General features: G+C 40.9%; 1 protein-coding gene across 4 annotated transcripts in view; it reads left to right on the top strand.

The window, feature by feature from the left end:
• The window catches only part of LOC149161369 (solute carrier family 40 member 1-like), a 380,866-nt gene that overhangs the window by 218,488 nt on the left and 148,174 nt on the right, over positions 1-14,204 (top strand). For all 4 annotated transcript variants that reach the window (XM_089436970.1, XM_089436971.1, XM_089436969.1 and 1 more), the window contains one exon: positions 1,683-1,820. In XM_089436970.1, coding sequence (XP_089293096.1) covers positions 1,683-1,820 — 138 coding nt within the window. The remainder of the gene's footprint in view (positions 1-1,682; positions 1,821-14,204) is intronic.

Here is a 14,204-nt window from a genome sequence, read left to right as displayed (position 1 = left end):
CTTGGAGCACACACTTGCAAATCTAGAAATGCATATAACCCTCTCCAGAACTCGCATTGCCACCAAAAATTCTTCTTGGTAATTATCTTTGTGTCCTGCAATTATTCTAAGCAACTCGCACCTCCTTCGACACCTGTCTCCAACAACTGGAAATTGAACTGCTACCCAGCTATGTGCACTAGCTAGTGCGTCCTCTTTGCAAACTAATTTGGCCTCCTTTCCCTTCTCGAAATGATTGGAATATTTGTGTAGAATTTCTTTGGAAATTCACTCCTCAATCTTCTCTACTGAAAATCTATTGTTGGTTTCCTCCATTGCGCCTTTGCTATCACTGCAAATTGCTGCTTCTAAATGATCTCCAAAGTCCCATTGACTTGTTCTTTATAATATCTCCTTGATGAATCAACAAGCACAATCTAATCCCGATTGTTGGCTAAGATCATTTTGACCCTTCTCCTGACTTTTCCGGAAGTCTCTAGAGCAAAATCAATTTACCTCAATTAATTTGATTCAATTAACCAGATTTCCTAAGTTAGACTTAAGAAAATATTTAATAATTGGCTAATTAATCTAATTAAGGCATTGTCCTTAGAAAACCTTTTTTCGGTCTTGGATATAATTATTCTCTTGTGTTCCTTAGCCTCATAGACACCAATAAAGACTAGAACACCTATCCAAGCTACTAAAAAACTAACAATTTTGCTCTATTGTGGAACAAGATACAATAAAAAATGAATGGAATCCTTTTTCCTCCTAGTGGCCTGTTAGATCACAATCGAATAGCTAGCTAGGGGTTAAATTTTACTACAACTCTCAACTCGATCTACAACTTTGAACCTTCCAAAGTTTTCTTCATAATCTTCACATGGATATCCCTTTTCCATGTATAACGGGGACTAACGTGTTATTCTCTCAAATTATAGTGGTCAATTATGAAAGGTCAACTTCCAAAAGGCATAACTTTTGCATACAAACTCCAATTGACATTTTTCTTACACCATTGGAGAGGTATCTATGTGTAGAATAATGTCACATGATCTTGTACTAAAGTTGGAAATTTTTAAGTTAGAAAAACATCATTTAATGCCTCAAACTGGTCTAAAAGCATTTCAGGCCCCAATTGTCCAAACCGTGTGCAATCAATAAAACTTCTCCTATAAGTTAATTCCTTAATTTTTCTGGTCTAAAAGCATCAAAATGTATGATAAATTATATAGTTATCCAATCCGAATCAAATATCTTTTTTTTTTTTTTCGTTTGGAATAACATTAATTTTGTTAACAGTTTAGTTCTTAGTAGTAATACATAATAAAATATTAAATGTATGATAAATTATATAGTTATCCAATCCGAATCAAATACCTTTTTTTCCTTTGGAATAACATTAATTTTGTTAACAGTTTAGTTCTTAGTAGTGATTTATAATAAAATTTTAATTTTAATGTAGTGTATTATTAATTTATTTTATATACCTTTTTTACCATTTTCTTCCTTTTTTTTACTTAACAATTATAACAACTAGAAGAATGTGCATACCTTTAGGCTCATAATATAGATAATATATCACAAAAATTTCAATTATATATTGATATTGCAGCAACCTTTTTATTTTATGTTTCATATCTATTTTTTTGTTTATAGTGTACTGATCATATTTTCCATATGTTATGTTTTATTCATAGTGGTGGATTTTGTTGCCATGTGTGGCTTCAATTTGGGTTCAAAATCAACAACTATCATCTTGGATGTTAATGGGAGGAGTGGCTGCATCTCGCTTGGGACTATGGATGTTTGATCTTGCTGTGGTGCAAGAAATGCAGGTAAAATTTTATTTGGTCTAGCAACTTAGATGTAATATATTGTTTAAAACTACATAGAAAAGATATTCCTATTTGCATCATGTAAAGATAACTTATGGGAATTGAGGATCCAATTACTCATAGAGATTGATTTACCACAATTCTTACCATATGTTAGTATACACTTGCATATGAAAATAAAGAGGTATAGTGTTAGAATGAAGGGGTCGATCCACAACATTCATGCTAATACTTACAAGATTGAACTAAAATGTTTTTTGTGTAACTAAGTAGGTGTATTTTCTTTTTCCTTGGGAGATGTATCTATATATTTTATTTTGATTGTGATGTTGATGCCACATTACAAAGTACAACTTATGCTTCTATAAAAAGAGTATGCACTTACATTATACAATCTTGTATATCCTTTTAAGTTCACTTTCATTTTATATAGTGGATGAACCAATCATTCAAATTAGTATGATATCGCTAAGCACCTCACGGTGCTTACACCTATCGCCTATCGAAGTGATTTCTTTCACGTCGTATGAGAACTTGTCAAGAGAATGAAGGAACTTGCTTTGTTTTTCCAACTTTCCCGAAGGGGAAGGATTTCCCACTTAGATGCTTTTAGCAGTTCTTCAATACTGACTTGACTGCCTGACACTACTAAGCGTGAAAACTGGTACACCATGGGTTGGCTCTATTACCACAAAATCTAGCAGGTCTTGGAGAGGGAAACACTACAAGATATGAAGCTAGACTAAGTGTTAACAATAGGGTAGAGGCCCAATGTCACCTCAGCCAAAAACCCCTGCTCTATACAGACTTCACTGATGGGAGGAGTCTTGGTATGATAGGATCACCTTTATGGGTTAGAATCTCTTAAGAAAGACTCAAATTTCAGGTATAAGGCTTCACTAAGAAGCAATATTCTTTCTATCCTCTCCTTAACAGTCGAGCCTGCTTACGCATCCTTGGGGACGAGTACCTAAAGGTCCTTATTAGTCGAGCGTTCGTTACCTCACCCTGCCGGGGGCATCCTCTCCTGTTAGATACCTAAGAAGAAATGTTTTAAAACTCAGTTTAAGACTCAGAACTGACCGAGGGTCAACTCTGACTCGGTATCGACTCGAACTAGTTGATTCCAATGACTTGGTCTTCGTAAAAAGTATATTAAATATTTAATTTTTAATGAAAAAACATAATTTTAAAGATTTTCATTCATGTTTCCAAACTCAAACGTTAGAATAATAGAGAGAAGACAACATATGATCAACATATACTCATGAATATATCTATTATATCAAAATGGAACCCAGTGCATTGTCCAATACATGTAATATATAGAGATCATAACAAAAACACATAACCAAGGAGGCTCTAAATGGCCTCTACAACAAAACAATACAATTGTAGCAATATGAGTCACTAATACATAATACTATCTAGTGATCACTATTGCTAGACAAGGCAACATCATCTGGATCAGACTCTGAATTGGAGTCAGACGGGTAAACCCATGGCCCCTCCTCCTCTTCATCAAGATCTCCAATTGCAACTGTAGAAGTAGTAGCACTAGCACTAGTTGCATGTTGAGATAGACAAGTTATGCGCCTGCGTCGTGGCCGAGTAGAGGAAGTGCCTGCAACTGGAGGACTTAGGGCTGGTACTAGTGGATATGCATCTAACTGAATAGTCCCTAATGCATCCAACTCCATATCAACATCAACATCAATATCCTCCTCTGGGTCAAACTGTACTTGTTGAGTCTCCACTACCCAATCTGAGGTTGGATCAATATCTTCCAACACAATGGGATCTGTATCAGGTCTTTTGTTTAGAAATTAGTTGCGTCTTAGCTGGAGGTTGTATTGGACGAAGACTAGACCATTTAACTATTTTTGTTCTAAACGATTATCTTCTTTTGTTGAATCCTCTCAAAGACAAACCAATTACGTTCACACCCAAAAACACTACAAGTTTGACTCAAAATTCGGATTGAAACTTCTGCAATTGATAACACATGCTACCAAATGCCACTTGTTACCGCTCAAACTAGCAGGGGACCTAAATGGGGCTCCTAAAGGGACAACTGCTAGGTCAAAGGAAACAATGGAGACTTAGCCCACTGTCACCTCAGCTAAGACTCCCTACTCTTTACGGACTTTCACCGATGGGAGGAGACCCGATATATAGAAACTCACTTGTGAAGGATGAATCAACAAATGGATGTGAAGTGACCTTAATGACCCTTTTCCTAGAAGGAGGTTAACAATGGAGCTTGCTTGCTCTTCAAGCAAGGTACAAAGCTTTGTAGGAGAAGGAGGTGAAGATTTAAGGGCTCATTTTAATGAATATGCCTTGTAAAGGAGTTTCCTAATCCCTAAAATACCATTGAACTTAACTTCCCAAGTGGTTCTTGAAGAATTAACTTTTCAAAGGTATGGGACCACACGGGACCAAGTGGACCCAACCTAGGTTAAGGGGAGGGAGTTTAGCAAACAATGATGATCTTAACTAGGACCAGGAAGGGGAAAGGATCAAAACAAGAGTTTTCGCTGAGAGGTGTCAAATTGATTTTATGAGGTGCTAGCCTAGGGAAACATAGCGAAAAAACCAATCTCGAGGCTAGGGATTGGGATATCTCACAACCCTACCGTCGTAATTTCCTCAAATTTGGAGGGGGCCTAGGAGAGACACCAACATAGTTGAGGCCAAGAGATGGAAGTTTTTCTATGGGTAGTTTGTCGGGAAAATGATGCCTTAGGATCCCTAACGTGGCGAGACCTAGAATAAAGAAGGAAGGCGAAGAAAAATATTTCTTTAAGTGACCACCTTATGGTAGACCAGTGCCTAATCCTTTGGGGAGATTGGAGTCAGGAAGAATACGAATATAGTCTTCGTTTCTAGGTCAAGGAGGCTCTAAGATCAACTTCACTTGTCATTAGTGCAAAAGAGAGTGACCTTAAAAGCTTTTATACTTCGTTTTGCAAGGTGAAGTGGCTTGTCAAGATAAATTCAGTCATAGAATTATCCCTAGGAAAATTCGTTCAACATACATGGCCCATACATAGAGATATGCTATATAGAAACATAATTCCACAATTTCACAGTAAATGCATGCAGCAACCAACACTAGTATAGCGAAAATCTCATCATCAATGTATGTGCCAAAGTAAAAGAATACATAGCATTAAATGTGTACGTAGATGTGAGAGAATATATCCAACCACCAATAAACTTGCCGATCAAGAAGCTCCAAGATAAGAAAAAACAATCCATACATCAAAATTTCGTCCACCAAGAAGAAATAATGAAAATCTCCAGAGAGATACAAGTCCAAACCAAGTGATGATACAAAATCAATTCATGTCTTTCCTATTTATATACTTATTAAGAGTTCTAATTACCTAATTTGAGCCTACATTAGCCCATCAACTAAAATAATGTGCAAATAACTATCTTTTGGTGACAAGCCCACCAGCCTAGCTCATAAACAAAATAATAAGCCTCCCAAGAGGTTGAATAATCAATAATGCATTTTGTTGGGTTCTCTAAGAGGCCTGGTGAAGTCCATAAGTTCCAAAATGATGAATTGGACTTCCAAAAGTAATGGACAAGGGGTTGGCCTCTTGTTCTCCACATAATAAACCTACGGTGCTCCCAATGGCTATGAGGGCACACAAGTGACCTCATGGGTCTCCAAGTAAGTTGGAGATGCTTGTAAACCATGTGAAAATTCCACAAGAGGAACCTCTACTGCAACAAACTGATGTTACTTCTCCTACTTGTTAATCCATAGAAGTTCTTTACTGTGTGCTACGACAAATATTGAATTAAACACTACTGTAGCCTTCACTTAATTAAATTATAAGCGGAAACAATATACTGAGAAAGAAAGAAAATACAACACAAATGACACTGTTGTTTTTGGACAAATGTCCCCGGAAAAACCCAATGTGGGAAAATCAGTGCAACAGCTTTGAGGGCTTATTATTATTAAGCAGTAGAAAATTCTGAATACATCTCTGAATACCTCACAAGGTTATTCAGTTACTGAGAGAAATATTGGCAAAAATGTTTGTGAGATTACCTCACATAATCACTGAGGAAATCCTGGCTGATCTAGATACTAAATGAATGGCCTCTGGCAGGCCCTATGCTGCTCTGCGCGGTCCTCACACAAGCTCTGTGTCAACCTCTCTAGGCTCTGCGTCACTCAATCTACTGATTGATTTGTTGCTCGGAGTCTCTGCTCTCAACCTCCCGTTCTCACACCCCGAATCCCGACTTCTAAAATTGTTAAAATTGGCAACTAGGGCCAAACTCCATGTGGGTCATCTTATTCATGGCTGATAATATTTTTATTAGATTCCTCTCGTTGAGAGGTGTAGGATTGATCTAAAGATCATCCAATTTCGATAAGTATTTATGGAGATATGAATTTATTTTGATTATGGAATAATTATCAAGCCGACTAGCAACTCATGTAGGCTCAAAAGCCCAACAAACACATCTATTCATCATCAACATTTGTGTATAAATATAGGAGGTCTTTTCCTCATTTGCACACACTCATCTCATCACATCTCTCTCTCTCTCTGGTGCGCGGCGAAATCTTGCACTAGTGCGCGGCGAAACCTTGCACTGGTGCGCGATAGAATCTTGCACTGGTGCACGGCAAAATCTTGGACTGGTGCACGACGAAGTCTCGCGGCGAAATCTCGCGGCGAAATCTTGGACTGGTGCACGGCGAAGTCTCGAACTGGTGCACGGTGAACGACTCATCGGTAGAGACTTGACAAGTTTGATCTAGGGTTTGCTGCCCTAGTTTAGGGCTGATCTGGGGTTTGTTGTTGCTGATGTAAATCAAATTTATGTACTATTTCTCTCTGCTGAATTATTGAATATAAAGGAAGATTTGATCAAAGGCTTTCCCCATATTGGGGTTTGTCCCTGGCTAGCTGCCACATCTTGTGTCTCTTGTCTTGGCTTGTTTTCTGTTGATCGTTTAATGTTCTATCTGCACTTTACTTAATGTACATGTGATTGCTAATCTGTGGATAATAATAAGAAAAAGAAGTAAACTGCTCTAAGCATAGAACATACCATAAATTAACATGGTATCAGAGCTAAGGTGAAGACAAAGCCCAAGCAAGAGCAAGAGCAATCACCGAAGAGAAGATTGGCAGGCTATCCAAAAAGAATTCATGGGGTCTTCAACACACTTCCCTGCCGAAGACAAGCTCCATGAGAAGTCTGACTACCACTGATGGAAGATGTCTCTCGATCTAACATTGGAAGAACAGGAAGTGTTGGACCATGTGAAAGGCGGAATTGCTGAGCCTCCATCAAATGCATTTGCTGCTGCTAGGAACAAATGGACCTAAGGGTGGAAGGAAATGATGATGTTATATTTGCGATAAAGTAGGTCACTATGCAAGGGAGTGCCCTGATAGAAGGGACTCACACCGGGACGATGATCAAAATCCCTCTCATGGCAATCAAAGGAATGGCAAATCTGATAGCAGAGGTAAAAGGAGTGCTGGAAATCAAGGAAGAGGACAACCATTCAAGAAGGCTAGAAATTCCAAGTATGAATCTAACACTGTTGACAATAAGTAGGATGAATATTATCTATCAGCTGCTCTATCTACCTCTGCTCCTTCAGACTCGCTGGGAATTTGGCTTATTGATAGTGGTGCCTCAAGGCACTTCACTGGTTACAAAGAAGTTCTCCATAATCTGATAGAGAAAGAAACTAACCTGGAAATTGTCCTTGGAGATAATATGAAATATCCCGTGAAAGGTATAGGCAATGTCTCTCTTAAATTGAATCAAGGTAATACGATCCACTTACAGGATGTATTATATGTACCTAACCTCAAGAAGAACCTGGTGTCCATCTCGGCAATGGAAGACAAAGGCTACAAGGTGGCTTTCATCGATGGCAAGGTATGTGCATGGAAAAACAATATTAAAGATGCCTTCACTCTTGGGTTTCGAGTTGATTCATTATATCAGGTCGGAGGAAGTCCGCTAGGTGTCATGTCTTGTGACACATCTCAAGCCTTGATCGTGAAACCTGAAAAGAAGATCAAGATCTTAGGACTGATAATGGGACTGAATATGAATCTAATGAGTTTCATGACTTTTGTAAAGAGGCTGGCATTAAGAGGGAGACTACTACACCATATACTCCTGAACAGAATGGTGTGGCGGAAAGGAAGAACCATACAATTGTGGAAGCCGTCCGTGCCATGCTCCATGATCAAAGACTTCCAAAGCTTCTATCGGTCGAAGCTGCAAACATTGCCGTATATGTACAAAACCGATGACTTCATCAAGCATTGGGTTTCAAGACTCCTGAAGAAATGTTCACCGGTAAGAAACCTGACGTATCTCATTTTAGAATTTTTGGAAGCCCTGTATATTTCATATGCCAAAAGAGAAAAGGAATAAATTAGGTGCATCTAGAAAGAAAAGAATCTTCGTGGGCTATGGTGAAAATACTAAGGGCTATAGAATCTATGTAGTCGGTCAAAGGGAAGTCGTGATTAATCATGATGTCACGTTTGACGAAGATATGGCTTTCAGCAAGGTGGACAATCTTTCTACTTTAAGGAGCTCTCAAGAAGTTGACACCAAGGAACCGAAAGAAAAAGATGATGTAACAATGCCCAATGTGAATGAACCCATGGATCCTATTGATCCATCTGAGCCTTCCTCTTCTAGGAAGAGGCCGTCTTGGTTTAGGGGGCTACTCGATGATGCTGAAGGACACACTGCACCCCGAGGAACCTTCCATGAAAATAAGAATCCTCATAGGTATCATGGATACCTGACCATCATGAGCACGATCATACAAAATGAGCCCTCATCATTCTCCGATGCCGTCAAGCATCAAGTATGGAAGGATGCTATGACCGAAGAATATGAGTCTATTATGAAGAATGATGTCTGGGAAGTAGTTCCCAGACCCCAGGACAAGACAGTTGTCACTTCTAAATGGTTTTACAAGATAAGGCATGCAGCAGATGGAAGTACGGAAAAGTATAAAGCTTGTTTTGTCGCTTGTGGCTTCTCCCAGAAGGAAGGTATAGACTATGACGAGATATTTGCACCTGTTGCCAAATATACCACCATCCACTCGATCATAGCCCCTGTGGCTTCGCAAGGATGGAACCTACATCAGATGGATGTCAAGATCGCGTTCTTGCATGGTTCGATCAAAGAAGAGGTCTACGTGGAGCAAACCGGAGGATTTGAGATTTATGATCGAAAATATCATGTATGCAAGTTGAAGAAGGCTCTCTATGGGCTAAAGCAAGCACCCCGAGCATGGTATGAGAGGATTGATAGCTACTTGATGAAGCTGGAAGTCACTAGGAGTGAAGCCGATCCTAACCTTTACTTTAAGGTTGAACATGACAAACCTCTCATACTGGTGTTGTATGTGGATGACCTCTTTCTAACAGGTGCAGACCCTCTCATTCACAAATGTAAGAGGGAGTTGGCTTCTGAATTTGAAATGGATTAATGAACTATTTCCTAGGACTTGAAGTCTGGGAGAAGTCAAGGGAAATTTTCCTATCTCAAGGAAAATATGTGGTGAAGATATTGGAAAGATTCGGTACGGTGGACTGCAAGCTTGTTACTACCCCGATGGAGCTTGACTTTAAGAAGTTAAGCGGTAGCGCTGCTGGACCTGTTTTACGAAATGCCACTGAGTATCGTCAACTCGTCGGAGCATTAATGTTCTTAGTGAACTCCCGTCTAGATATATGCTTCACAGTCAACACGTTGAGTCAACATATGGTTGAACCTCACCACATACATTGGATTGGTGCCAAGAATCTGTTAAGATATCTTCGTGGCACAATTACTTATGGAAGAGTACATTGTTGCCTGTATGGCCTCCTGCGAGGTAGTCTGGTTGCGAAAGCTCTTTAGTGAGCTGTTCGGATTTACATTGGATACCACCGTGATCCTATGTGACAACCAAAGTGGGTTCGTTTGTCAGAGAATCCCGTATTTCATGATCGCTCCAAGCATATCGATATTAGGTACCACTATATTCAAGATATGGTGAAACAAGGAGAAAAAAAGCTCCAACATATCAGTACAGATGAATAGGTTGCTGACATTCTGACAAAGCCCCTAGGGAAGGTCAAATTCCTGACTTTCCGAGAACGACTTGGTGTCGTTCAAAGACCCTTTGATGAGGGTCCTGTATGATGTATTGAGCTCTGGGAGCTTCGGGGGGGGGGGGGGGGTGCAGGGTACTTATTGGAGCGACATATGACCGTAAGGTGACTCACCATCCCCTGGTGGTGTACGTGTACAGGGTAAAAGAATCAAAACTTTCCCTGTGACACCCCGTGGCGACTATGTAGCAGGATGATTAGTTCTCCTGTGAGGTTTGGATGATGTGTTCTCCATGACGATTATGTAGCAGGATGATTAATTCTCCTGTGAGGTTTGGATGATGTGTTCTCCATGACGATTATGTAGTAGGATGATTAGTACTCCTGTGAGGTCTAGATGATGTGTTCTCCATGACGATTATGTAGCAGGATGATTAGTTCTCTTGTGAGGTCTGGATGATGTGTTCTCCATGACGATTATGTAGTAGGATGATTAGTTCTCTTGTGAGGTCTGGATGATGTGTTCTCCATGACGATTGTGTAGCAGGATGATTAGTTCTCCTGTGAGGCCTGGATGATGTGTTCTCCATGGCGATTGTGGAACAAGATGATTCGCTCTCTTGTGGGACAGGATGATTCGCTCTCCTATGGACAGGATGATTCGCTCTCCTGTGGACAAGATGATTCGCTCTCTTGTGGGACAAGATGATTCGCTCTCTTGTGGGACAGGATGATTCGCTCTCCTGTGGACAGGATTGATTAGTTCTCCTGTCGAGGCATCCTACCCATGCAGTCTGGGACTCATGGGAAGTACCTCTCATCTGATCAATGAGCAGGGAAATGAGGATAGGGACCATAGTAGAACCGATGGATGCATTGTTGTATCTACCGTACTCCCTATGCTAGGATGACCTTCATTGATCTGGGATCAATGATATTGGTTTGGGACCAGTGGTAGGAGTTGTACCCACTGTGACACTGACTTCGGGTCGGTTGAGGACTGGTCTGGGACCAGTGGTACACACTCTAAGACTGACTTTGAGTCAGTGAAGGATGATGCTGGTCTAGGACCAGTGGTAGGAGTTGTACCGACTATGACACTGATTTCGGGTTGGTTGAGGACTGGTCTGGGACTAGTGGTACACACTCTGAGACTGACTTTGAGTTAGTGGAGGTTGGTATGATACATCCTCGATCATTTCTTCCTCTTCATAATTCGGACAAAGCAAAGCAGAGCAGAGCAAAACAGAGCAGATCAGAATAGGGCAGAACAGAACAAAGCAGAGCAGGAAGAATAGAGCAGAGTAGAGCAGGGGTCAAGCTGTACAGGGCAGTGCATTTGATGGATGAATAGTAGCGACTGACAAACGAATTGCAAATGGAGTTCTTCCTAGTTGAGAGGGAGTGTTAAAATTGGCAACAAGGGCCAAACTCCATGTGGGTCATATTATTCATGACTGATAATATTTTTATTAGATTCCTCTCGTCGAGAGGTGTAGGATTGATCTAAAGGTCATCTGATTCTGATAAGTATTTATGGAGATATGAATTTAGTTTGATTATGGAATAATTATCAAGCTGACCAACAACTCATGTAGGCTCAGAAGCCCAACAGAGGCATCTATTCATCATCAACATTTGTGTATAAATACAGGAGGTCTTTTCCTCATTTGCACACACTCATCTCATCACATCTCTCTCTCTCTCTTTGGTGCGCGGCGAAATCTTGCACTGGTGCGCGGCGAAACCTTACACTGGTGTGTGGTGAAATCTTGCACTGGTGTGCGGCGAAACCTTGCACTGGTGCGTGATGGAATCTTGCACTGGTGTGCGGCGAAATCTTAGACTGGTGCACGGCGAAGTCTCGGACTGGTGCACGGTGAACAACTTACCGGTAGAGACTTGACAAGGTCGATCTAGGGTTTGTTGCCCTAGTTTAGGGCTGATTTGGGGTTTGTTGCTACTGATGTAAATCAGATTTTTGTACTATTTCTCTCTGCTAAATTATTGAAGATAAAGGAAGATTTGATCAAAGGGTTTCCTCATATTGGTGTTTGTCCCTGGCTAGCTGCCACATCTTGTGTCCCTTGTCTTGGCTTGTTTTCTGTCGATAGTTTAATGTTCTATCTGCACTTTACTTAATGTACATGTGATTGCTAATTTGTGGATAATAATAAGAAAAAGAAGTAAATTGCTCTAAGCATAGAACATACCATAAATTAACAGAAATTGACGCTCCTCAGCAAAATCTTCGACTCTCTCTCACCCTCTGCGCTGCCTCTGCATGGCCCTGCATCAGGCTCTGCGCCCGGGCTACTGGATCACTCTATGCCTTTCGCTGCTGATGATTCTCTAGCTGCGAAAATCTCTCTCTTCGGAAGCTATCCCTGCCCTTCAACTAAATGAAATCTCCTCACTCTAATTTTCCTCCCGAGAACTTCTCACTTAGAAAATCGATTTTTTGATCTCTCTTGGTGTGTTTTTCAAATGACCCTCAAGCCCCTTCTTATATCTTCCCATTGGACAACCAACGACCTAGATTAACTCCTAATCAAAGGTTCAAATCATTTTGGCTTGATCACTGTCTTCTTCTAGAAATTACACCCACAATTAGATTAATACCAATTAATATTTTAATTTTCCTAAGTCTAGACTTAGGAACTCCATTAAAAATATTAATTATTTTAATAAAATCGTTTATGGGTGGAATTTCCCAAAACGCTTTCTGGGTTCTTTGGAATACATGTGCCCAAGCCTCCCTACAAAATTTGAGGCCTAGATAACATCTAATGCTACCCCAAATCAAAATTCCCTCTTAGCGAGGAATGTGCTCTAGCAATATATTGTCGCAACATACTGCTCTAACTCTGAAGCATCATCCTTTGCGCTGTTGATGTTTGATATGCTATCCACCAACTATTGCGCTGGTGCTGCAACTGTACTACTACCTTTGACACTGCCATTGCCAATGCTACATCTGTACTACAACTCCCTTTCAAATGCTGCATCTTCTATGTTGCTAGTACTGCCATTGCTAACACCATTCGTACTTCAACTTAGTTGCTGAGAGAAGCAACTGAAAAACATCCAAAATTACTGAACTAACTGTGTTCAGTATGATACCACATGAATGCTGGAACTGACTGGGATAGTCTCTGCGCTGACCCATGAATCTACTACGTTGTTGCTAACCTCTGCTCTGTGCCATCTGCATTGCTGCCAACTCTGCTCTGTGTTGTTCAGTCTCTGGTGCTTCTAGCCACTACAACTATTTCCTCGACACTCCTCGGCACCATCCGACACTAGTCCATCCTGCTACTGCAAAATTGGACTCCCGTAGCAAGGTATTGATCCAAGAGGTGACTCCTCAAGGACCCTGCCCATCTGTAGCCCTTTCGAACTACAACTCCAAATCAACCCACCTCCTTCTTGGAGGTATCTCGGTTGTCATGGTGAACTCCTCTTCGATCTTCGCGGGCACAACGTTAGGATCATGTTTCTCATCTTGTCCTTTATCTTCAAAGGACACTGGGATGCATAATGGCCCATCTCGCCACATCTGAAACACTTCACCTTTGAGACCTCCTTCTTACATCTCTGCTGCTCCTGCTGTACCTTCGATGCAAGGGCTGCATTATCCTCCTCCTCCTTAGGCTTCGACCCACTGCTGTTGCTGCTTCCGTCAAGTTTGACCTTGACCAGGTCTCTCCTTAGCTCCTCTTGTTCTAGAGCTGCCGACATCTCATCCCATTTCGACAATGCTGCTCTGCCCAGGGTACTCTAGACAAAGACTTGCCACTCATTTGAGACAGAATTGAGGGTTAGTCTAACCAACTCAGAATCTTGAGGTGTATGCCCCGCATCAGACAACTCATCACGGGTTTCCTTAAGCTTTGTGAGGAATGGATCCACATGCTCTCCCTTCTGCATTTGAGTAGATCTCAACTTCTTCTCTAAGTACATCTTCCGCTGCTTGGAAGATCCCTGATATAATGTGGCCAAGGCATCTGACATCTCCTTAGCAGTTGCTCTGCTAGCAATGTGACACACTGCATGATCCTTGACTCCATCCAGGATCATCCTCTTGGCCTTTGCCATCTCAGCCTTTTATTTTTTTAGCGGATCTACATTCGCAGGTTCAGCCACCACACTATCGACATACATCTTAAGGGCATGCTCATCTAGAAGGAAAGACATTCTAGCCTTCCAGATAACGTAATTGGATGCTTCGTCCAACCTGTCTGATCCCTCAAGC

This window comes from Pinus tabuliformis, chromosome 5_2 (genome assembly GCF_031772625.1).
Source record: "Pinus tabuliformis cultivar Carrire ecotype Pingquan chromosome 5_2, CPIR1, whole genome shotgun sequence".
Lineage (NCBI taxonomy): Eukaryota > Viridiplantae > Streptophyta > Pinopsida > Pinales > Pinaceae > Pinus > Pinus tabuliformis.
Note: the sequence above shows the minus strand (reverse complement) of the source record. Positions and strands in the feature narration are given on the sequence as shown.